Raw genomic sequence first — 25936 nt, 5'->3', positions numbered from 1 at the left:
TCCAATGAACCGTGCTTAGCTCATTCAGGAATGTTCATTACAGATCAGTCTAATGGAGATGAAAGCCATATTTATTACCTTTCAGTCTAGGCCGGAAATGCTGTGAGGGAATGGTGTTGTAATTTTATATGTCAAGGTGGAATGGAAAGCTCATGACCTTCATCTGTTCAATCACAATTCCGGGACAGTTGACGCTTCCTGAATTGGAATGGTCTTTATGCATGCTTATTTCCCTCAAGCCCAGATCCAGAGTCTTGCAAGGGAATCAGAGTACCATCTATTTTTAATTAATCTCTTCAAGTGGGGAAAATCTTGGGTCAGTGACCTATTGAACTTGGCAGTCGTGGTTCCCAAAAGATCCTGCCTTTTCTCCACCTTTTCAAAGAACCACAAATGCAGGTTTACATAAGAATATGGAGATGTTGATCCTGAATGTTTTGTTCATATCAAGCAAGCCATCAGAAAGAAATGCTTCTTAGAAATATTGGTGGACAGAATAACTCCAATAAGAAGATGTACTACTTTGAAAGCCTATGAAGGGAAATACAGGTGAAGCAGAAACATCTCTACTTGGAATCCTGAGTACCACAGATAACTAACTAATATGGTTGTTCAAGAAGACAGTTCTCATCACAATTGCAGGTTACCATTCCACAATTTTAGATACTGCGTGGGTTCGAGTCTCGGATTCAGCCAATGTGGGTATGTGAAAAAACTTGCCAGTAGCTTCTTGTGGGTCGGTGGTTCTTTCCGGGGTTTTCCCGGGTTCTTCCTCCACCATTAATACTGGCCGCCATGTATAGCCTATCGTGTGCTGTTAAATGGCATTAAACCCTACAACAACAACAACAATTTCAGATATGTTCAAAGATCATTGATAGGGATGATATGTAGCTGAACAAAGACTTCTCTGACATTCTTGCAAACTTTGATTTTATCTGGACTGAATTCTTTGCCCTTTGTCCAGAATGGAATCTCCATGGTTTTATTTGATGTGGTTAAATAAGATGCCCTTTGAATTACTCAAACCTACATAACTCATCTTGCTTTTAAAACCTATTTCCTTGTCATTCTGGGAACAGCAGGCAGAATGAGTGAGATACATTACTTTTTGGTTGACCCAGATTATCTGCAGTTCAGTTGATCTCCCGATGATCCCAACTTTTATTGTCAAGAAGAGACTCCTGAAAATGGGGAATCAATCATTTATCATCATCGTCATCATCAAATCACTGTCTTCTTGTCACCCTTTGTCCCAACTACAGGACCCAATCAGGATTCAGAAGTGGTACCTAAAGTAAACTGAGCCAAATGGAGATCTTGCTTGTTCTTGCCAGTTAAGGAAAGATGGGTTGGCTCTGTCATCCTGGATGTGATTGGTTATCCCCTCAGTCTGCAGGGAACAAACCCAGGACAAGATTAAATTTGTATGTATATTGGCTTGCAAGATTAGGATAGTCACCACTAAGATAGCATTTGAGTGTGACTGCATCCTAACTGACATCACTTAAGTTATAGGATGGAGGACAAAGATGACCTTATCTAGCTTTTACCATAGGGATCTTTCAGCCTCCGTTTGACCAGGTGGAACCTATATCAACAGCAGGCTATCTTCTCCTGATGTATTATGATCAGGTTACATATTTGAAAAAGAAAACAATTTTTTTGTTTTAAATATTTCTTTGATGATACTTATCCAGAAATGAGAAACTTGCATTTAATAAAACTAAATGGTTAGTTTTTTTTTTTAAATTGTCTTCAGTACTTCAGTGTTATGTACCTATCAAAAACTGGGGAGATTATAACATTTTGCATGAATTTAAATAAATCATGTTATATTTTTATTTTGTATTACCTATACTGAGTCCAACAATGGGTCAAAGAAAATTCTAGAATATATATATTGTTGTCATGGTATGTGTATCTTCTAGATGGAGCTGTTATAAATGATGCAGAAGGCCTGCTACCTAGTGCCTTGCTGGATGCAGATTTAGGTGGAGATCAGCCACAGACTGTTATCATCTTGCAGGATATCAAAGACCTTCACTTTGCTGATCTGCCGATAAGTCAGACAAACACCGGGAGCACCCAGACAGAGGCAGCACAGTTCAGGCCCAGTATGTAAACATATCTGACTCTTATTAGTCCAGTTAAATGAATATGTCAGTTGATTTGGGATGTTGAATAGAAAAGGAGTAGCTGTCAGTTGATTTGGGATGTTGAATGGAAAAGGAGTAGCTGTCAGTTGATTTGGGACATTGAATAGAAAAGGAGTAGCTGTCAGTTGATTGGGATTTTGAATAGAAAAGGAGTAGCTGTCGGTTGATTTGAGACATTGAATAGAAAAGGAATAGCTGTCAGTTGATTTGGGACATTGAATAGAAAAGGAGTAGCTGTCAGTTGATTTGGGATGTTGAATAGAAAAGGAATAGCTGTCAGTTGATTTGAGACATTGAATAGAAAAGGAATAGCTGTCAGTTGATTTGGGACATTGAATAGAAAAGGAGTAGCTGTCAGTTGATTTGGGATGTTGAATAGAAAAGGAATAGCTGTCAGTTGATTTGAGACATTGAATAGAAAAGGAATAGCTGTCAGTTGATTTGGGACATTGAATAGAAAAGGAGTAGCTGTCAGTTGATTTGGGATGTTGAATAGAAAAGGAATAGCTGTCAGTTGATTTGGGACATTAAATAGAAAAGGAGTAGCTGTCAGTTGATTTGGGACATTGAATAGAAAAGGAGTAGCTGTCAGTTGATTTTGGACATTGAATAGAAAAGGAGTAGCTGTCAGTTGATTTGGGACATTGAATAGAAAAGGAGTAGCTGTCAGTTGATTTGGGACATTGAATAGAAAAGGAGTAGCTGTCAGTTGATTTGGGACATTGAAAAGAAAAGGTGTAGCTGTCAGTTGATTTGGGACATTGAATAGAAAAGGTGTAGCTGTAGTTGACTTGGGACATTGAATAGAAAAGGTGTAGCTGCCAACTGATTTGGGACATTGAATAGATAAGGAATAGCTGTCAGTTGATTTTGAACATTAAATAGAAAAGGAGTAGCTGTTAGTTGATTGGGACATGAAATTGATAAAAGCACACATACTCTACTTTAAATTTGCTTTTTGTCAGTTATCCTACAATATGCAGATGTAATGACAACTCCAGACTGCTAACAAAATTCGTTTAAAATGAACATGTTGCAAAATTATTTGTGAAATTAGTGCATAGAAATTAGAAAAGCCAAAATCTTTGACCCTCTTAATATGACAGGACCTGAGCATCGTGCATCAATCAGTCTTTGCATTCAAAGCATTCAAGCTAATTATTTCCTGTAGGTTATTGTTATATGTTTTCCACATGAAAACTTTTCAAAAATACATCTGCAGTTCCATGCAAATGGACTGTTAAAAAAATACTCTCCTCTTTTGAAAACATTTTGAAAAATGTAAGCTTTAACATTGTTATGATTGAGATTTCATTCCTGTGATATTATTGGACATTTTGAAGGTCTCAATCATTCTGTTAATACTTATAATTCTGAATTGGCATGAGATTTGCGTACTTCATTGTTCTCAAATTACAGGAAGAAAAAGAGGCCGTGCCAAGAAAACTGAAGAAATTGCAACAAAGTTTGAACCACTGCCACCAGAAAAAGGTAAACATCTTCACCGCCCATATATGTTTTTATCTGTAATTTAGGAAGCAGGCAGAATATTTGATTCATTTTGTCATCTGTCTGCAGATCAGTCTATTCGTCTGTATATTGCTATTTGCATGCTTCACCTGTCAATCTTGCCTGTCCAGATTTAACTCCTACTTCAGTACACCTATTGGAAACAAGAATTGTGGTATTAAAAAATTATTTTAAGAATTTTCATGGTAAAATGTTGGTATGAGTAAAACTTTTGTGATGTCATATAAAAAGTACACCACTTCCTTATATTAGTGCACCTGGATAACTCACAGACCAGTAAGACTTGTAACACTGGTAGGTGCAGATCCCATTGTTTCTTATACAAAATACCACCACCACCCAAATAGGTCCTTATTTGCTGAATGCATATGGAATCAAAATCAAAATTGTTAATTTTAAACTTGAAAACACTGGTTAGAATTTTTATTCAAATTGTGAAATTCATATCTTTTAATAAAAGTCTGTTGGAAAAATGTTATTACGAATTCTCAGTACGCTAAATAGCAGTATATGATGGAATCAGTTAAAATGTCAGTAGTGCCTACTGGTGGCAACACTTTAAGAAATAAATCAATTAGTTTAGTTTAAACCATATTTATTTGAGAAACTCTGTCAAATGTAATTAGAAAAATATGATTTGTGGGATTCAGTAAAAACCATAACACTGTCTCCCCAACAAGAAAGAAATAACACCAAAGATCTTGATGCTGGTACCAGTGGTTTTACAGAAAATATGCCTACACTTACATAAAAAGCATAACAATGAATGAAAACAAATTAAATGTTATTCAGAAATCTCTTAGTCATCCTAATATAATTTTTCACAGTTAGAAAATATTTGTGTGTTCTTTTCTGCAGTTAACATTGGGTTGCCAAATAATAATGTGTCAGTTGTAAAAGCAAAAGGGAGTGTGTACAGGATTTGATCTCTAATAATTGAATATATGAAACAGTCTAGAAAAATGTGTTTTGCATTTTCAATTTCACTGCTGGAGCAATATTTATTATTAAATACATGATTTGTATGCAAGTCATTATTTAAATTACTGCAATTTGTTCTTAGCCTAGCATGCATAATCTGTGACATTCTATTGCCAGTGCAGTAGTAGCATGGAGTGGTTTCTTTATCGTGATTCAAGTAGGCTTTAAAATCATGTATTGAATGGTTGTTTTTCACTTCAACGGGTAACAATTTACATGCTAAAATTGTAGAAGGTATGAATGAATAGTAGAACAAGGTTGTTCTGCACACTGGGGGTCAAAGATCATTCGAGGATCAAATGGATAGGTCTTCTGTTTTCTAAATAACAGTCAGATCAGGTCTTGAAGATATGTGGGAGCTAGTCCGTGGTAAATTTTAAATAATTGAAACAGTTTTATGTTTGTAGTGGCGAGAGTTTATGCTTTCCCAGCTAATTTCATGGTGCAATTGTGACCCAATACACACAGATGAATCTGTCAACTCATATTAAGTACTGATTGGATAATAAACACAAATGAATACCGTCAGCTCATAGGCACTAATTAAAAAATGCCCAAATGAATACTATCAGCTAAAGGTGAATACGAATTGTACCATATACAGATAAGTACTATCAACTCTTGTAAGTACTAGGTAGACTGTGATGATCGTCCTTCAAGTTCAAAGATGACCATGACATCACTAATTGGTTTGGTTTCTCTAAGTACATGATTGGCTGATTAAGCCAATTAGACAATACACATATGAATACCTGGTCATTGTAAGTACTAATTAGACAATACACATAGGTGAATACCAGCTCATTGTAAGTACTAATTAGAAAATACACATAGATGAATACCAACTGATAGTAAGTCCTAATTAGACAATACAAATAGGTGAATACCAACTCATTGTAAGTACTAATTAAATAATGCACATAGATGAATACCAACTCATAGTAAGTACTAATTAGATGATACACATAGGCAAATACCAACTGGTTGTAAGTACTAATTAGATAATACACATAGATGAATACCAACTCATAGTAAGTTCTAATTAGTCAATACACATAGATGAATACCAACTCATGGTAAGTACTAATTAGATGATACACATAGGCAAATACCAACTGGTTGTAAGTACTAATTAGATAATACACATAGATGAATACCAACTCATTGTAAGTACTAATTAGATAATACACATAGGGGAATACCAGCTCATTGTAAGTTGTTGTTGTAGGGTTTAACGCCATTTTTCAACACATGATAGACTATACATGGCGGCCAGTATTAATGGTGGAGGAAGAACCCGGGAAAACCCCGGTAAGAACCACCTACCCACGAGAAGCTACTGGCAAGCTTTCTCACATACCCACATTGGCTGAATCAGAGACTTGAACCTACACAGACAAAGGTGAGATGGCAGTGATCCGTAACGGACATCGCTTTAGACCACTCGGCCACTTGGGGGCCCTCTCATTGTAAGTACTAATTAGATAATGTACAGATGAATACCAACTCATTGTAAGTCCTAATTAGACAATAGCCAAAGATGAAAACCAACTTAGAGTAGTTACTAATTAGACAATATACATATATAATTTATTACTTTTTCAGGCTTGTTCATAATGGATAAGTTAAGGAAAACATATCATAGTATATTCTGAAGTTGTTAATAAGCACAATTATATACACAATAAAATTATAAAACATATGCATATATCTTGTATATCCAAATGTTGGTGTGAATTAATAACGTGTAATTATGATTTATATAATTATTTTGTTAACTTACTAATTCTAATATTATCCAACTCCTAAATTCTTGTTACAAAACATACTAGATTTCCTTTGTGTAGCAATTCTAGAATCTTGTCTTTTTACATATTTTCCTCAACAGTAGTCTTTGACCCAATGCATTGAAATACCATTTTAATAAATGTATGTAATGAACACACTGGTTTGTTTTGTTTCTTTGTTGGATGTTTTTCTTCACATAAACACATGAAATCTGTATCAAGGCAATGAGAGTAGAGTACTTGTCCTGGAGACACACTATGATAGCCACCTTGGGTGGGATTCATACCTGCATTCTTCTGGTTGCATGTCCAGCATGCTAACCACAGAGCCCCCACAGTTCCAATAATTTAAATAGATGTCATGCATAGCACATATCAGTGAAATCATTTGTACATAATTTAAATACATATGCATAAGCACAGATCATGGATACCATTTGTACATTTTTAAGTACATATCATGCATAAGTACAGATCTTGGATACCATTTATAGATTTAAATATGTATCATGCATAAGCACAGATCATGGATACCATTTGTACATTTTTAAGTACATATTATTCATAAGTACAGATCATGGATACCATTTGTACATTTTTAAGTACATATCATGCATAAGTACAGATCTTGGATACCATTTATAGATTTAAATATGTATCATACATAAGCACAGATCATGGATATCATTTGTACATTTTTAAGTACATATTCATAAGTACAGATCATGGATACCATTTATACATTTTTTAAATACATATCATGCATAAGTACAGATCTTGGATACCATTCATACATTTTTTAAATACATATGTAAAAGCACATATCGTTGTGTGTCTGTGTGACATTTGGATGAATGTAGCTTTAAAAAAAATTCAGTCATATCACTATGATGTCTGCGTTGTGGTAGTGTATAGTGATGTCTAGCACTGGGGCATCATGCTGCAGACATGTAGCACCATGTACCACCCAGTGACACTATCCTGGTACCAGGCCGACCAGTCCTAACACTAATCTTTTAATGCTGAGTGCCAAGTGAGGCAGGTGTTACTACTGTTTTTATAAGTTTTTGTTATTTGGCCAGGGTTCAAACCCACAACCTCCTACATCCGAGGTGGACGCTCTGACCACAAAGCAACCAGAGCGGTCACACAGATCTTGGAATCATTTATATATTTTATAAATAAATTTCATGCATAAGTACAGATCCTGGATGCTATATTTATTTTAATATTTACATATCTTCAAGATCTAGCTTCCAAGTCAAATTATAGAGTGTCTTACAAAGCTGATTGCTTTGTATTTATGAAATGTATTTCATTTAGAAGCAAACTATGGATTTTGTTCAGGGAGTTTTCTAATTGTTTTTGTTAGCTGATAAATGCCAGATCCAGTATGTATTATACGATAAAAATGTTTTTAATGTTTTTCAACTTTAATAAAATTTAAAACTCACCTAGCATGACATTAATGATATGTAATGTGAAGCACGTAATGTATGCAAAATGGGAAACCCATTATTCATGATTGTACTAATGTGAAGCACACAATGTATGCAAAATGGGAGCATGAAACCCATTATTTTCATGATTGTACTAATGTAAAGCACACAATATGTAACAAAAATGGGATTATGAAACCCCATATTAATAATGCTACATAATGATTTGATTTTCACTTCATTTTAATTGTAGGAAAAGATGGGAAACTCATATGTGTTCGCTGCAAGAGATCTTTCAACAGAGAGAGATTTTTCACCACACACAAATGTCTGGCAAGCTCGGACTTCGTTGATATTTCTCAGAAAGATGTCAGAATTGACTCAGGTCAGTGTGTCTGTAAAACAGAAACTATGTTGTCTTTATTAAGCATATATTTTCAAGGATACCTCATATGCTAACAATAAAATGTAAACTTAATGAAAAATATCACTTTAACAGTTAAAAGTTATATATATATTGGACCTTTTTCCTCAACTGCATTAACATGACATTACAATATGAGAAATCTTACCCAAATTTGGAAATTATCACAACACAATATCAATATTTTATAAGCATCATTTCATATTGATTTCAGTTATAGCCTTTCAAACAGTATCAATATGGTAAAACGTCATTTTTATTTGCAGCCTTTCAAACAGTATCAGTATGGTCAAATGTCATTTTTATTTGCAGCCTTTCAAACAGTATCAGTATGGTAAAACATCATTTTTATTTGCAGCCTTTCAAACAGTATCAGTATGGTCAAATGTCATTTTTATTTGCAGCCTTTCAAACAGTATCAGTATGGTAAAACGTCATTTTTATTTGCAGCCTTTCAAACAGTATCAGTATGGTAAAACGTCATTTTTATTTGCAGCCTTTCAAACAGTATCAATATGGTAAAACATCATTTTTATTTACAGCCTTTCAAACATTATCAATATGGTAAAATGTCATTTTTATTTGCAGCCTTTCAAACATTATCAATATTTTATAAGCATCATTTCAAATTGAGTGTACTCTGGAGATGGCCTTACTTGTTCAGTGTTCACCTAGAACTTGCTGAGTTGTTTAGTATTTTAAGATGATTATAAAACAAGGAAATAAGAAATAAACATGACAAATCTGGAGCCGAATGCTTTTATTAAAGGTTATGCAGTTGTAAACCTACAGAATAGTTTAGCATTTTAACATACTTATCACACAAGGGATTGAAAAATAAACATGACAAACTTTTGATGAGACATGTCCTTTATAATAACTAAACATTCAGTACAAGGTCTTCCAAAGTTGTTTTGCAGCTGGCCTTGATGCGTGTAGCATAAGGTATGGGTTGAATTGACAGAGGCTTGAAATCAGACCAGTTGTATGTCAGGTCTCTTGATATATATTTAGTTTAAAGTCTTACTAAAAACTGTAAATCGGTGTATATTTTCATCACTGCTGATTCAGCACTAAAACTTGTGTCTTAAAAAAACAAAGTAGGTCTGCCAAGGGTACTTTAATTTATTAAATATTTTTATTGAGATTGGGAAAGATATTCAGCATCTATAAGTACAATAGGGCATGCAAATAATTTTCATTTATATTAATAAAATAAGCAGTGGTTACAATAAGTAAGAATGAATTAGATAATTGCATACAGCTGCAAATAAATGGACTGATTCATACTTAAAAAGAAATGAATAGAGACCCTGAGGAGAACTGGATGAATGATAAGGTATAAGTCGGTTACATTGTCAGGATCTTTCGGTATAATATACTGTTATAAAATGTCTGATTTTACTTCAGAAGACTTGAGAACGTCATAAATGCAATTTTATTCCCAATGAGTGATCAGAATTGGATCACTGTATAACATGTTCGCAAGAGTGAAACTATGGCAGGGTATTTTCCTGTTGCCCGTATAAATATTTTAACCCACATGTGAAACACACAACAGTAAAACCAGAGTAGGAGCGGACTTCATATTCACACTCTTAATCCTTTATGGAAATTAATGGCATCATAGTCACACTGTTAATCCTTTATACAAATGGATGGCATTATAGTCACACTGTTAATCCTTTATACAAATAGATGTCATCATAGTCACACTGTTAATCCTTTATACAAATGAATGGCATCATAGTCACACTGTTAATCCTTTATACAAATGGATGGCATCATAGTCACACTGTTAATCCTTTATACAAATAAATGGCATCATAGTCACACTGTTAATCCTTTATAAAAATGGATGGCATCATAGTCACACTGTTAATCCTTTATGGAAATAAATGGCATTATAGTCACACTGTTAATCCTTTATACAAATGGATGTCATCATAGTCACACTGTTAATCCTTTATACAAATGGATGGCATCATAGTCACACTGTTAGTTCTTTATACAAATGGATGGCATCATAGTCACACTGTTAATCCTTTATGGAAATGAATGGCATTATAGTCACACTGTTAATCCTTTATACAAATGGATGTCATCATAGTCACACTGTTAAACCTTTATACAAATGGATATCATCATAGTCACACTGTTAATCCTTTATACAACTGGATGCCATCATATTCACACTGTTAGTTCTTTGTACAAATGGATGGCATCATAGTCACACTGTTAATCCTCTATGGAAATGAATGGCATTATAGTCACACTGTTAATCCTTTATACAAATGGATGTCATCGTAGTCACACTGTTAATCCTTTATACAAATGGATGTCATCATAGTCACACTGTTAAACCATTATACAACTGGATGCCATCATAGTCACACTATTAATCCTTTATACGAATGAATGGCATCATAGTCACTGTTAATCCTTTATACAAATGGATGGCATCATAGTCACACTGTTAAACCTTTATACAAATGGATTCATCATAGTCACAATGTTAATCCTTTATATAAATGGATGGCATCATAGTCAAACTGTTAATCCTTTATACAAATGGATGGCATCATACTCACACTGTTAAACCTTTATACAAATGGATTTCATCATAGTCACAATGTTAATCCTTTATACACGTGGATGGCATCATACTCACATTATTAATCCTTTATACAAATGAATGGCATCATAGTCACACTGTTAATCCTTTATACAAATGAATGGCATCATAGTCACTGTTAATCCTTTATACAAATGGATGGCATCATAGTCACACTGTTAATCCTTTATAAAAATGGATGGCATCATAGTCACACTGTTAATCCTTTAAACAAATGGATGGCATATAGTCACACTGTTAATCCTTTAAACAAATGGATGGCATCATAGTCACACTGTTAATCCTTTATAAAAATGGATGGCATCATAGTCACACTGTTAATCCTTTAAACAAATGGATGGCATATAGTCACACTGTTAATCCTTTATACAAATGGATGGCATCATAGTCACACTGTTAATCCTTTAAACAAATGGATGGCATATAGTCACACTTAATCCTTTATACAAATGGATGGCATCATAGTCACACTGTTAATCCTTTATACAAATGGATGGTATATAGTCACACTGTTAATTCTTTATACAAATGAATGGCATCATACTCACACTGTTAATCCTTTATCCAAATGGATGGCATCATACTCACACTGTTGATCCACTATTCAGATGAGTTGGGGGTGATTTTAAGTAATAAGACACATCAAATTTATTTCATAAAAGAAATGGTGTTTTCAGAAGCTTTAGCTTTTGCCAGATTAATGGTATTTTAGCTGAAGAAGGTGTTGTTGGGAGCAGAGTTGGGTGGGGATGGAGTGATTCATGATATTACCTGATGTACAGTGTGTAAAGGAAGGACCTAATACCAAATGCCCAACAATCAAAAGACATAATAATTTGGTATTGTTTATATTAAATTCACATGCCTTCATTAAAAAACACTGCAGATATAAAAAGACACCAACTGTACAAAATCTTGAAAACAATTTGGCACCAGGAAAATCAAGGTGCACCCTTATTGGCTATTATTCTGAACTATAATGCAATATAATGTGCTTAGTGTGATATTAATTACATGTACCCACTGATTGGCTATTATTCTTGATTGTAATGCAGTATACTGTGTTTAGTATGATATAATTAAATGTACCCACTGATTGTCTATTATTCTTGATTGTAATGCAGTATACTGTGCAATCATTATGATATTAATTACATGTACCCACTGATTGTCTATTATTCAGGATTGTAATGCAATATACTATGCTTGGTATGGTATTCATTACATGTACCCACTGATTGGCTATTATTCTGAACTATAATGCAATATAATGTGCTTAGTATGATATTAATTACATGTACCCATTGATTGGCTATTATTCTTGAGTCTAATGCAGTATACTTTGCTTAGTATGATATTAATTACATGTACCCACTGATTGGCTATTACTCTGGATTGTAATGCAGTATACTGTGCAATCATTATGATATTAATTACATGTACCCACTGATCGTCTATTATTCTGGATTGTATCGCAATATACTGCGCTTAGTGTGATATTAATTACATGTACCCACTGATTCACTATTATACAGGACTGTATTGCAATAAACTGCAATCATTATGATATTAATTACATGTACCCATTGATTGGCTATTATTCTGCATTATAATGCAGTATACTGTACTTAGTGTGATATTAATTACATGTACCCACTGATTGGCTATTATTTTGCATTATAATGCAGTATACTGTACTTAGTGTGATATTAATTACATGTACCCATTGATTGGCTATTATTCTGCATTATAATGCAGTATACTGTACTTAGTGTGATATTAATTACATGTACCCACTGATTGGCTATTATTTTGCATTATAATGCAGTATACTGTACTTAGTGTGATATTAATTACATGTACCCACTGATTGGCTATTATTTTGCATTATAATGCAGTATACTGTGCTTAGTGTGATATTAATTACATGTACCCACTGGCTGGCTATTATTCTGGATTGTAATGCAATTTACTGTGCTTAGTATGATATTAATTACATGTACCCACTGGTTGGCTATTATTCTGCATTATAATGCAATATACTGTTGTTGTTGTTGTAGTGTTTAACACCATTTTTCAGCACATGATAGGCTATACATGGCGGCCAGTATTAATGGTGGAGGAAGAACTTGGGAAATCCCCGGAAAGAAGCACCAACCCACAAGAAACTACTGGCAAGCTTTCTCACATACCCACATTGGCCGAATCCGAGACTCGAACCCACGTAGACAGAGGTGAGATGGCAGTGATCCGTAACGGAGAGCACTTTAGACCACACGGCCATTCGGGGCCCCGCAATATACTGTGCTTTGTGTGATATTAATTACATGTACCCACTGGTTGGCTATTATACTGGACTGTATTCAGTATACTGTGCTTAGTATGATATTAATTACATGTACCCACAGATTGACTACTATCCTGGATTGTAATGCAATTTACTGTGCAATCATTACAATATTAATTACACGTACCCACTAGTAGACATAACATTTTGTACTTGTACAACTTGATAATGAAATAGCATTTTATAAATATATGCTTGCAGTTGCAAAGCTTTCTTTATGAATATGGAAATGGAAGTCGAGAATCTCGCTTTTCCAAACACTAGGGGTTCTGGATAAAGAATACTGTAGATTTAAAACTGTCAGGCCAGAGAGGTTATTGAGTGCTTTGCATTAATCAGTGTAGCTTATATTGGGATAATGGCTTTTTATGTACATAAATCTAGATCTAAATGCACACATATATGTTGACTGAGATAAATCTGCTGTGTTTTGATGTAAATGTAAACACTTCATGGTATGATCCAACTTTAGGAACAGCTGGTTGTAGTAAGAAAAAATTTACAAATGATAAATTATTGTAACTATAATAAACAGTCACTTCCCTCCAAAATATTTGTTACAGTACTTTTCAGCAGTGTTTTACATGAGACACCTCACCCAGTCATTTTGGTTGTTGCTCTTTAGCACATTAGGACACAAGAGACCTCACCCAACCATATTGGTTACTAACCTCTAGTGATGTTAAGACAAGAGACACATCACTCAGCCATACTGGTTACTACTCACCAGTGATGTAAGATGTGAGACACCTCACTCAACCATTTTCATTACTACTCTTCAGCAATGTAAGACAAGAGACATCTGACTTAGACATTTTGGTTAGTAACTATCTAGCAATGTGAAACATTAGACACCTAACTCAACCATGATGGTTATTATCCTATGATATAAGACACAAGACACCTAACTCAACCTTTATGGTTACTAACCAGTGATGTGAGACATGAGACAGCTAGCTTGACCTTTATGACTACTATCCAGCAATATAAGACATGAGACACCTAACTCAACATGTATGGCTACTATCCAGTGATGTAAGACATGAGACACCCAACATTTATGGCTACTACACTTTAGTGATGTAGGACGCAAGACTCCTAATTCGACCTTTATGGCTACTGTCCATTTCTGTAATACATGAAACACCTAGCTCAACCTTTATGGTTACTACACTCCAGTGATGCAAGACATGAGACACCTAACTCAACCTTTATAGCTACTATCCAGTGATGTCAGACATGAGACACCTAATTTGAGTTCTGTGTCTACTATCCAGTAATGTAAGACATGAGACACCTAACTCAACCTTTATATCTACTATCCAGTAAGGTAGGCAATGAGACACCTAACTTGACCTTTGTGACTACTATAGAGTGATGTAGGACATGAGACACCTAACTTGATAATCTATGACTACTATCCAGTGATATAACAAATGTGACATCTGACCTGACCTTTATGGCTTCTATCCAGTGATGTAAGACAATTGACACCTAACTCAACCTGTATAGCTAATACACTACATTGATGTAAGACATGATACACCTAACTGAATCTTTATGATTAATAGACAGACACCAGCTACTTATTTATGGCTACTACACTTCAGTGATGTAAGACACAAGACGCATAACTTGACCTTATAGTCAGTGTATCCCCCAGGGGTGTAAAATTGAGGGTACAAAAAAAACCTAGGTGTCAAAACTGGGGGTCAAATAAAAAATGTGGGGGTCAAAAATGTACTGACAAATTTTCATACGACTCATACTTTTTCAGCTTGAAATAGGATGTTGCAACTTGCACAACATACTCTCTCTCTCTTTCTCTAAACATACAAATACACCAATGTGCACAATTAATAAACAAATGCATTGTCCATTCAAAGAATAATTTTATTAGTTCATTTTTCTTTTAAAGTCGTACTTTTAACAGTCTCCTCAACAATATTATAGCCCAGCACATTACATATAAGCCAATACAAAAAGCCAAATAAATCTTTTTAACCAAATGCGAGTTAATTTACTGCCTTTCATCAAATGTGTACTATCATAGGTTTCATTGTACTTCGTCCTAGAACACAGTTATCCAAATATCAAGGATGATACTGATTCATCTTCTTTCTAATAAGTTACACTTGAACTTTGAGATCTTTCTTTTATTGCAGTAAAAGTTAAAAACCAACAAAATCTGCAAGTTTACTGATTTCTATGTTGTGAAATAATGTCTTAAGTTATAATGTGTTCTCCAGATATCTTATGGCGAACGAGGGCCTATTTTTAAAAATTCTAAAATCCTGTCACAAAAGGATTATTCACTTTTGCAGTCTTTGCAATCACGCGATCAGAAGTCACACCGGTAATCATAATGAATATTCCAGTAAAGGGAATAATTTTCTCCATTTTTCATTAAAGTTAGATCCACAGTTACTATTTTGTGTTCTGCTTCTTTCACTTTCTTCACTAATGTTTTTAGTGCATGAAGTTTTAATCTGGCGATCACTTTCTGGTGCAACATGGCCTGATGTTGAATATCTAGAACAGCTTGCTGAGCTCGATGCAAATCACGAGATTAGGGGAAGCTACTCCATCATAACATTGCCAATGCTAGTCTGGTTCATTGTTTTATATGTTCCCTACGTTGCACCTTGCTATACGAACAGAGGAGCGCAGGGCAGGGAGCAAACAAAGCGGGGAACCAGTCAATGCCTATATTCGAAGTATGTACAATGCCATCCATCGTCCAATGCATTGGGTATTACATAAATCATGATCATATTATGAAGATCCTTTGCGTCAAAAAAATGCACGGTAACAAAATGTGTGCATCAATTTTCTGCAGCGTGTGTCCCTGACGCACAAATGTGCGTAAAGGAAAACACTGGCCTTATAGCTACTATCCATTTGTGTAAGACTTTAGACACCTAGCTCAACCTTTATGGCTACTTTCCAGTGATGTCAGACATGAAACACTTAATTCAACCTCTATATCTACTGTAATGTAAGACATGAGACACCTAACTCAACCTGTATGGTTAATACACTCCAGTGATGTAAGAATCGTGACACCTAACTCAACCTTTATATCTACTATCCAGTGATGTAGGACATGAGACACCTAACTCAACCTTTATATATACTGACCAGTGATGTAAGACATGAGACACCTAACTGAACTTTTATGGTTAATAGACTGCAGTGATGTAAGACATGAAACTCCTCACTCAGCCATTTTGGGTATTATGCACCAGTAAGGATTAAGTTCTCAGTAATTATTTGAAATTCATTATAATGCTTTGTATATAATGAACATTTTCCCAAATTGCAGCTAAGGTGAATTTGATTCATTGTATTTGTAATTGCAGATTATCTCCTGTGAGTTATAAATATTAGTGTTGTCTTGTCTGCATTAGTGAATGACAAGACATAGGTGTCACATTTCCAGTGGTGATGACAGTATTGTCATTATCAGCATCTAGATGTCACATTTCCAGTGGTGATGATGATAGTGCCATTGTTAATGTGTATATGCTATATCCAAGTTATTTGAAAATACTTTGAAGTTTCCTTTATTTTGTAGGAGATGAAGAAGGTGATAAAGACATGGAGAGAGAGGCCATGGAGGTCGATGAAGTGTATGATGATGATGTGAAAGACAGGGACTATGAACTTCCCACTGATGATAATAAGATGGCAACAGAGGAAGAGGAGAAAAGTAATACCTTGAAAGGCACATCAGAAAACATCAACAGGGTTGAAGTTCAAACAGATCCAGATATTGATAGCTCTCCACCAGAGAAAGCAACAGACACAATAGGAGATATTCCTGTCTTCAGATCTGAGGAAGAAAAAGTTAAATTTGAACAGAGTTTGAATGTGGATTTAAGTTGTGTGGATCACATGTTTAGAGTCCATGTGATTGAACAGGACCTGAATGAGAATGCATTCACCACTTTGTCAGCAAGGATTAGTTCTACCTCATTATCACTGTACTCGTGTAATATGTGTGATAAAGTGTTTAAAACTTTGTCTCATATGAGACTTCATTGTCTCATACACACAGAACTCAAACCCTTCAAGTGCCCTAAGTGTTCTTACTCATCAAACTGCAGGGGTAAGTTTGCATGGGGAATACAGGTTTACAGGGTCATTATATCTGATCATGCTGGTCATATTTTTATGGATTTTGTGGTTGCTACAAACAACATTTTATAAAACCAATCAAATTATCAGCACCATATTTAAAGACCAATCAAATCATCTTTTTATAGAAGTACATGGATACTTTTCTAGTCAGCATGCCTTTATCATCAAAAATGTACTTTTTCACAAGACTAAAGAATTTGGGACTCACATAAATGAATTAATCACCATATGAATACAAATATTACAAGGCAATTAAGAATATGAACTTACTTCTTTCATGTCTTTGATTCAAACATATGTATACATTTTTATGAAATATTAGTTACTGCCAATGCATTCAAACACTGCAGGAATTACATACTAATTATAATAAACAAGGAACTTTCCAAAAGGTTTGATTGTCTTGGCATCATACTGATACTCACTGAATGTAATAATGTGTCATTAGATGCTAATACATACATACATACATACATAGGGTTCATACAGTCTTTGACAGTTTGGGAAAAATGAGGTAGCATTTTCAAAGGGCTTGAAAGTTTGGGAAAAAAGAGCAGATTACCTTGACGTCTTTAAAAGTCTTTGAAAATTGGAATAAACCCAAACATTTTGATTTCTTTCCATGGTCACATTTACAATTGTCAATGATTGTTAGATTTGGATGTAGTCGAGTTTTCCTGGTTTCTTTCTTTTGATGACCTGTTCAGTTTTGTTTCATCATTAAACAATATTGTAGAATTTTGCATTCATAACTTACACACAAAATGTTAGTGAAAATAGGTCTTGGAAATCTATGTTTGTGGTCTTTGAAAGTTTGGGAAAAGTCTTTGAATTTATCATTCAGAATTCTGTATGAACCCTGATATTACATACATACATACACACACTCACTTGCATTCATATATAGGAAATGTCATTTTTAATGAAAGCATGTCAGGCACCTATGTGGGAAATTTGAAATTTAATAAGACATTCACATATAAATAAATGGTATTGCATGTTCTTGTTTTAATACTCTGACCTCAAAGTAACCTTACTGTTCCCAATATGGTACATTGTTATAGTCAATGCAAACAAATTCCTCAACTTTCTGTCTTTGTCTTTGACAGGAAACCTCTATACACACATGAGAAAGCACACTGGCCAGTTCTACAAGTGCTCCAATCCAAACTGTCAATTTAAAACTGTCAACAAGAGCCACCTTATTGAACATGAAGCAACCCACAGCAACATCAGACACCCCTGTGAGGTGTGTAAGAAGGACTACAACACCATCAAGTCCCTCATCAACCATGTCAGGAAATATCATACCTCAAAAAAAGGTATCTAAACAGCTGAAATACAATGTCAGTAATACCTATATTTTTCAGAATACTTATAAAGCACTCATTCATTATACGGTCATTCAGTATGATGTTTCTTATTATAAGGCAGGTATGGTTATGAATTCTGTTTTGTTACCATGTTAATGCAATTATATGTATAAGATACTTCTTTTTAATGTGAGTAATACCATACCTGTTGCTATTTCATAGGTGGTGCTTTTCTGGGAGGAATTACCCGACCAAATGACAAAAATTCCATCCTCCCATTAGGGTGAACCAGAATCTTCCAAAACATTGGATCATCTCTGGAAGAACCCCACCCATTAGGCTGAACCAGAATCTTCCAGAATATTGGATCATCTCTGGAAGAACCCCACACATATCAGCATGCATGAAGGCCCTCTTTAAATTATTGGTCTCCATGTTGTAATGGTCAACATCATTAATATAAAGAAGATTAGCTACTGATTTGTGGGCCAACCAGTGAATTGTTAATCATTTTATGTGCTGTCTACTTTGTGAACATTAGGATTGTATTCTAATAGATTTTTGTCACTGTTTAGTTAAGATGTCTTGAGAGTTTTTAGACAGTTGTTCTTTACACGTAGTGCATGTCTTGTCAATTTTTTTTCAAATTGTTTTATTTATATTCAAAATAATAATTTCTAATCACCAAAGTGAAGATAATTTATTTTATTTTCCCTGTCCTTGTTTTTTGCAGTCTATGGACTCACCTGATAATCATTTTATTCATCTTGCCTTTATCATGATTTGTGACATTTTTATATGTGGTAAGCAGGTTGCACACCACTTCTTCACTTCATCTATCATACTAGGTTATCAAACTGGGATTCTTTCCCATTTTAGTTTATGATAAGCCTTTCTTAAATTTTTGCTTATAATAAGCAATCATAATTTGCTGGGTTTTTTTGCTAATCTTTAGTAAACCCTTGCTGTTTTTAAGGCTGGTTGACTTAATTATTGCTTTTCTGTCCTGAAAACTTAGTGCTGCTTCTTTTTTATCATTTAATCTTAGTGAAACACCCATGTAAGGTGCATTTTCTTTGGATAATTATATTAGCATAGACTTAGTCCATGCTCTACCTACTTAAAGAGTTTTGCATATCAGTCTTCTTTCAGCATCTATATTTCAGGAACAGTGTCTAAGCAAGGTCTTACCCACATAAGTTTGGCCAAAGCAACTCTTGGGACACACATCCCACATGTTTATCCTGCACACATTTTAAGAGGACAGATGGCTGTCCATTTTGTAGTCTTTAGGTTTAGCAAGAGCCAGGATTTTCACTATACAGTGTAGGGGGTGGTCTGGGCCTCCCTTGATGTTGCAACCCTTGGTAGCTGCAAGGTTCAAACATCTGCTTTAACTGCTTAAGCAGCTCAAGTAGGTATTTCTACAGGGAATCCTTAGAACAAAAGGTTTGGTCATTAATAACTGTAACCTTGATTGCTGACCTTGTTTTAGCAGCCTCATTCAACCTACTGAAGGACTAATCTCTAATGGCTGTCCATCTTTTTTTGAAAACCGTGTCAAAAACTTCTAGGCATGCACTGTTCTTATCCATGGCCTTGTCAGCGGAGCTTCTCCACCTTAACAGGGATGTGACACTGAACACATCCAATGTCTTACTAGAGCACAGTACGAACTTTCTGATGGCTACTACCCTGTAGACTGATACTCTCTTAGGAGGACTCATACACTCTCTGGCTACTCAGGATTTGAGACACCATCAGCACTGGTCCCATGCATCGACTTCTGTCTCTTCAAAAACAACAGAATCATCCTGATCAGTCACAGTGCCCACCAGCAAATTCTTTAAAGCCATTCAGCCCCAGTCAAAGCAACAACCTATCAGCAAGCAGGCCCCAGAAGGGCACACCACAAAGGCTCAGGAAAGAAGTTCACAGAGCCTTCCCTCTCTCCTAAGGACAAGGGTGGATAGCCTTAGAGACTCATTCCCTCTCATGCAAACCATACCTCTTCCCTTGCTTCCCATTGGTGCCATCCTCTAGTATGGTCCTCCATTGCTTCCGTCAGTTAACTCTCACCCGGTTAAAGGAAGAGGTACATTTCCGTCTTTGGAAGAGTGCATTAGAGAGGGTGTTAAAAGCTGAACCTTCTGTTCCCATATTATCCTGGTTTCCAAGAAAGGGTGAAAGTCTCATTTAATTATTGACCTTATCTCCCTAAACATATTTCTGCTGAAGGAGCTATTCGAGATGGAACTACACCTTCAATCAGGAATGCCAGAAGTCCTGGCGATTGTGTGGTCTTCACATCCCTATCTTTTCTGCACACAGGAAGTACCACAGACTTTGATTGGATGGGGAGGTCTTCCAATTCTGAGCTGTGCCATTCAGCGTAGCCCCCAATCCTCCAATATCTTTATGATTGGCTGATCCTTGATGACAGTCTTGAGTCCCTTAGACTAGACCTGTCTTGCTGTTGATCCATAATGACTGGACAGAACAGACAAGATCCTGTCCCTGTTGGAGACACTGAGAGTAAAGACAGACTTGTCAGTTCACCTTTTTCTCTCTCTACTGGGTACCTTGAATGACAAATTGGACCCAGTTCCTTTGGCAGGCTTCACTTGCATCTGCTCCTTTCTACTTTAAGTGGCTTGAAAACTGCACAGGGATCCCTTGAATATTCCAATTTCTTTGGGTTATAATTTCCACTACCATCTAAATTGTGGGCAAAAAATTGGGATTCTTCTGGCTGGAGTTCCCATGCACCAGTCCCCCTGAACCCTACTCTTACCTATTAGCAGATGTGTCAGATTCAGGGTGGAATACTTATCTAGAACTGGATGGTCTGATTCTACAGGGCTTATGGTCTTCAGGAGAATCTATCTTCCACATCAACTATTTAGAAATGAGGACAGTGTTTTTAGACCTTTAGGGGGTTCATCCTGCAAATAAGAGCTTGCCATATGATGGTCTCCGACAATACATCAGTAGTAGCATACCTAAGGAGACATGCACCTTCTCTCTGCATGGAGGCATTTTGCTGAAGCTCTGCAAGCCTGGATTTGTCAACTGCTCATCCTACAAAGAAATGACCCATAACCAGGTGAATTTCTTACGTATGCCAGTATGAGAGATGGCCAGTTGCCACTAGCATAGCATGCTAGTACAACTGGTTCCTGATCTACATCACTTAAGCCATAGGGTGAAGGTCAGACAACATTCTCAACGTTTCCCAGAGGATTTTGTTCAGGCAAGTGGGATCTATATCAGCAGCATAACTTTCCAGGTTGCTCAACAGCTTTAAAAATTACATATTTTACTCTGTTTTTTCTTATTGCTTTCTACAAACTGTATCCAGGTCCATGCATTCAACATTGAAGAAACATATTTTACTCCAGAAATGAGCTTCACTTTGCCCTAAAATTATTTTTATATAATTGTCATTTCTTATGAATTTTATATATACCTGTTGCAGGGAAAGAGTATCTCCAGACGTTTCAACAGGGCAGGGATGTCCGTGGCTCCACTGTTATCCACCAATGTCATGTTTGTAACAGAAAGTTTAAAAAGAAAATTGATCGGGACAGACATTTGTTTGTGCATGATATTAGAGACATCCCAAATATCCAGTGTTGTGAGTTGTGTGATTACATGGCCAGCAGGAGAGTGTACCTGGAAAAACACTTCCAGAAACACAGGGTGATCTACAGGTGAGAAAAAAATGGGTGGATGAAACATAGAGTCATTACTATATATACTCATCCATAATAAGTATCAGTCTACTAAATGTGTGAACTTGGATCTGTCCTAACATAATGCACTGGCAAAGCAGGGTCTCCAGTCATTTTGCTTTATGATTTCCCCAGATCTGCTGACACATTTTGTGTAGGGTGATCTGGGTCAAGTTTGTTAGCAGTTGGATTTAACAAATACGTGGGTAAATAAATGACGCTTTATTTAAACTCTAGTTATTTTACATTAATTTTACAATATTAAAAACTATCATGTACCCAGATATTGGTATGAATGATGTGATCTTTGAGATGAAACATTTGTTCATCTTTACTTTTTATATTCTTGTACTTCATGTTTACATTTATCTGGTAGACTTTATCTTCATAAAGTTTTGTTCATTTTTTTTTTTGTTGCATTTTTAGAACTTTAGTTTTTACTATACAGCCCTTATTGTACTGAAATGGTATAAATAATACATAAATTAACATAGACAAAATCTGAGAACTTTGGGGTGAGTGTGTTGTCACCAAATTTAGGTAGGCAATTACTTAAACATGTCAGAAGCAAGAACCCAACCTAGAATTGCTGAGATGCAAAGTTAGCATGTTATCATTGTGTTACTTGGGTCCAATAGTTATTTTTTCACAGCAGTTGTGAGCAAATTCTACTTTTTTGGGCCAGATTGGTTGTGTTTGCTGATAAGGCTTAAACATGCTGAGGGATATTCCAACATTGGTGTGTCATGATAGCACTTAAACATGCTGAGGGATGTTCCATCATTGGTGTGTCATGATAGAGCTTAAACATGCTGAGAGATGTTCCAACATTGGTGTGTCATGATAGCGCTTAAACATGCTGAGGGATGTTCCATCATTGGTGTGTCGTGATAGGGCTTAAACATGCTGAGGGATGTTCAATCATTGGTGTGTCATGATAGAGCTTAAACATGCTGAGAGATGTTCCATCATTGGTGTGTCATGATAGGGCTTAAACATGCTGAGAGATGTTCCATCATTGGTGTGTCATGATAGAGCTTAAACATGCTGAGGGATGTTCCATCATTGGTGTGTCCTGATAGGGCTTAAACATGCTGAGGGATGTTCCATCATTGGTGTGTCATGATAGGGCTTAAACATGCTGAGAGATGTTCCATCATTGGTGTGTCATGATAGAGCTTAAACATGCTGAGGGATGTTCCAACATTGGTGTGTCATGATAGAGCTTAAACATGTTGAGGGATGTTCCGTCATTGGTGTGTCATGATAGGGCTTAAACATGCTGAGAGATGTTCCATCATTGGTGTGTCATGATAGAGCTTAAACATGCTGAGGGATGTTCCAACATTGGTGTGTCATGATAGAGCTTAAACATGCTGAGGAATGTTCCATCATTGGTGTGTCCCGATAAGGCTTAAACATGCTGAGGGATGTTCCAACATTGGTGTGTCATGATAGAGCTTAAACATGCTGAGGGATGTTCCATCATTGGTGTGTCCTGATAGGGCTTAACCATGCTGAGGGATGTTCCATCATTGGTGTGTCATGATAGAGCTTAAACATGCTGAGGGATGTTCCATCATTGGTGTGTCCTGATAGGTCTTAAACATGCTGAGGAATGTTCCAACATTGGTGTGTCCTGATAGGGCTTAAACATGCTGAGGAATGTTCCAACATTGGTGTGTCCTGATAGGGCTTAAACAATGTTGAGGGATGTTCCAACATTGGTGTGTCATGATAGAGCTTAAACATGCTGAGGGATGTTCCAATTGTGAGCAAATTCTACTTTTTGGGGCCAGATTGGTTGTGTTTGCTGATAAGGCTTAAACATGCTGAGGCATGTTCCAGCATTGGTGTGTCATGATAGAGCTTAAACATGCTGAGGGATGTTCCAACATTGGTGTGTCCTGATTGGGCTTAACCGTGCTGAGGGATGTTCCATCATTGGTGTGTCATGATAGGGCTTAAACATGCTGAGGGATGTTCCATCAATGGTGTGTCCCGATAGGGCTTAAACATGCTGAGAGATGTTCCAACATTGGTGTGTCCTGATAGGGCTTAACCGTGCTGAGGGATGTTCCATCATTGGTGTGTCCTGATAGGGCTTGAACATGCTGAGAAATGTTCCAACATTGGTGTGTCCTGATAGGGCTTAAACATGCTGAGAGATGTTCCAACATTGGTGTGTCCTGATAAGGCTTAAACATACAGAAATATAGTTTTGGGATGGTGTGCAATCATATTATATTTCATGTCGCTACTGCCATCAGATCATAAAGATTTTAATGATGTGAGTTTACCCTTTAGGTGTAACAAGATAACTGGGTGGGATTTCAGATTTACAACAGAACACTTTTGATGGTGATACAAATATAATGTTTAATGATAAATGACTTGAATGAGAAAATAATTATGATTAATGTGTGCATATATAATATCGAAAGATTGGATGAGGAATGAATGATGTGTTTTACTCAAATAGTAAAAACTGGTATTTTACTTATATAGTAAAAATGTATGCACTCAAGTAGTGAAAATGATGAAAACAAAGGGACAGATGTACAAAATATCTTTACAGTCCCAAAAAAACACTGGGTATTACAAACACCAAAGATTAGCCCACAGCTAAAAGATTATATGTATGGAGGAGTTACACACTCCATCACCAGCACACTTGGCTACCAATCACATTGATCAATCAAGCAGGCAGTATTCCTTGTTGGTCAATCAAGCAATCAGCATCCACCAATCTCGGTCAGCAATGCCAGATCACCTGCTACTGGACCAGCAACACTTTACGCAGCTGTATGGTTGCTATGGTTCAGCTTCACAGCTGCTACAGTCAATTCCTGTGGTTAGCTCTACATCTTGTACCACAATGACTCTGATCACTCCGATCAGTCTGGTCAGTCCTATCACTGGTCAGCTGAAAATACATCTAACACCGTGTACTATGCAGGACGCAGGCATATACGATAAAACGTAATGATGTTATATATGGTCAGCTATACAGATTACATTATCAGTACAATAATTACAAAACAATGCACAAGTTCAAAAGTGAACCCAACCGTGCCTGACAAGAATCCTACAGTACTAAACATTGCTTTAAAATGCAACTTTATATAGTGCTTAATATAAATATATTGCTAAGTCACAAACAAGAATAGAAAATATTTGCATTATACTACATAAGCCAAAACTACAAAGAAAATACACAAAAATAAATGTGGTAATACAATAGTTATAATCTATACACAAGAAATTAATAAGTAACTCACATATCTCAACAGCTGATAATGTGCAAGTCCTTAAAGTAGACCGCTCATTGACAAGACATTCCGTAATGTAAAGATTTTGTCTTGCGTTGAGGCATTTATACACAGACAATGCCGCAATACATGTCTGTGAACTGGAGGTATTTGGTTCTTAACATCAAAAGCA

At 35.9% G+C, this 25936-nt stretch overlaps 1 protein-coding gene across 3 annotated transcripts in view; it reads left to right on the top strand.

Annotated features, from left to right (window-relative positions):
* The window catches only part of LOC149785875 (uncharacterized), an 81163-nt gene that overhangs the window by 14408 nt on the left and 40819 nt on the right, over nt 1-25936 (top strand). For all 3 annotated transcript variants that reach the window (XM_089979859.1, XM_089979858.1, XM_089979860.1), the window contains exons 3-8: nt 1932-2117; nt 3579-3650; nt 8150-8281; nt 16880-17413; nt 18555-18767; nt 22237-22471. In XM_089979859.1, the coding sequence (XP_089835985.1) occupies nt 1932-2117; nt 3579-3650; nt 8150-8281; nt 16880-17413; nt 18555-18767; nt 22237-22471 (1372 nt within the window). The remainder of the gene's footprint in view (nt 1-1931; nt 2118-3578; nt 3651-8149; nt 8282-16879; nt 17414-18554; nt 18768-22236; nt 22472-25936) is intronic.

Source organism: Sinohyriopsis cumingii, chromosome 13 (assembly GCF_028554795.1).
Source record: "Sinohyriopsis cumingii isolate HCF-2022 chromosome 13, ASM2855479v2, whole genome shotgun sequence".
Taxonomy (NCBI): Eukaryota; Metazoa; Mollusca; class Bivalvia; order Unionida; family Unionidae; genus Sinohyriopsis; species Sinohyriopsis cumingii.
The sequence above is the reverse complement of the archived record's forward strand: the minus strand, read 5'-3'. Positions and strand labels throughout refer to the sequence as shown.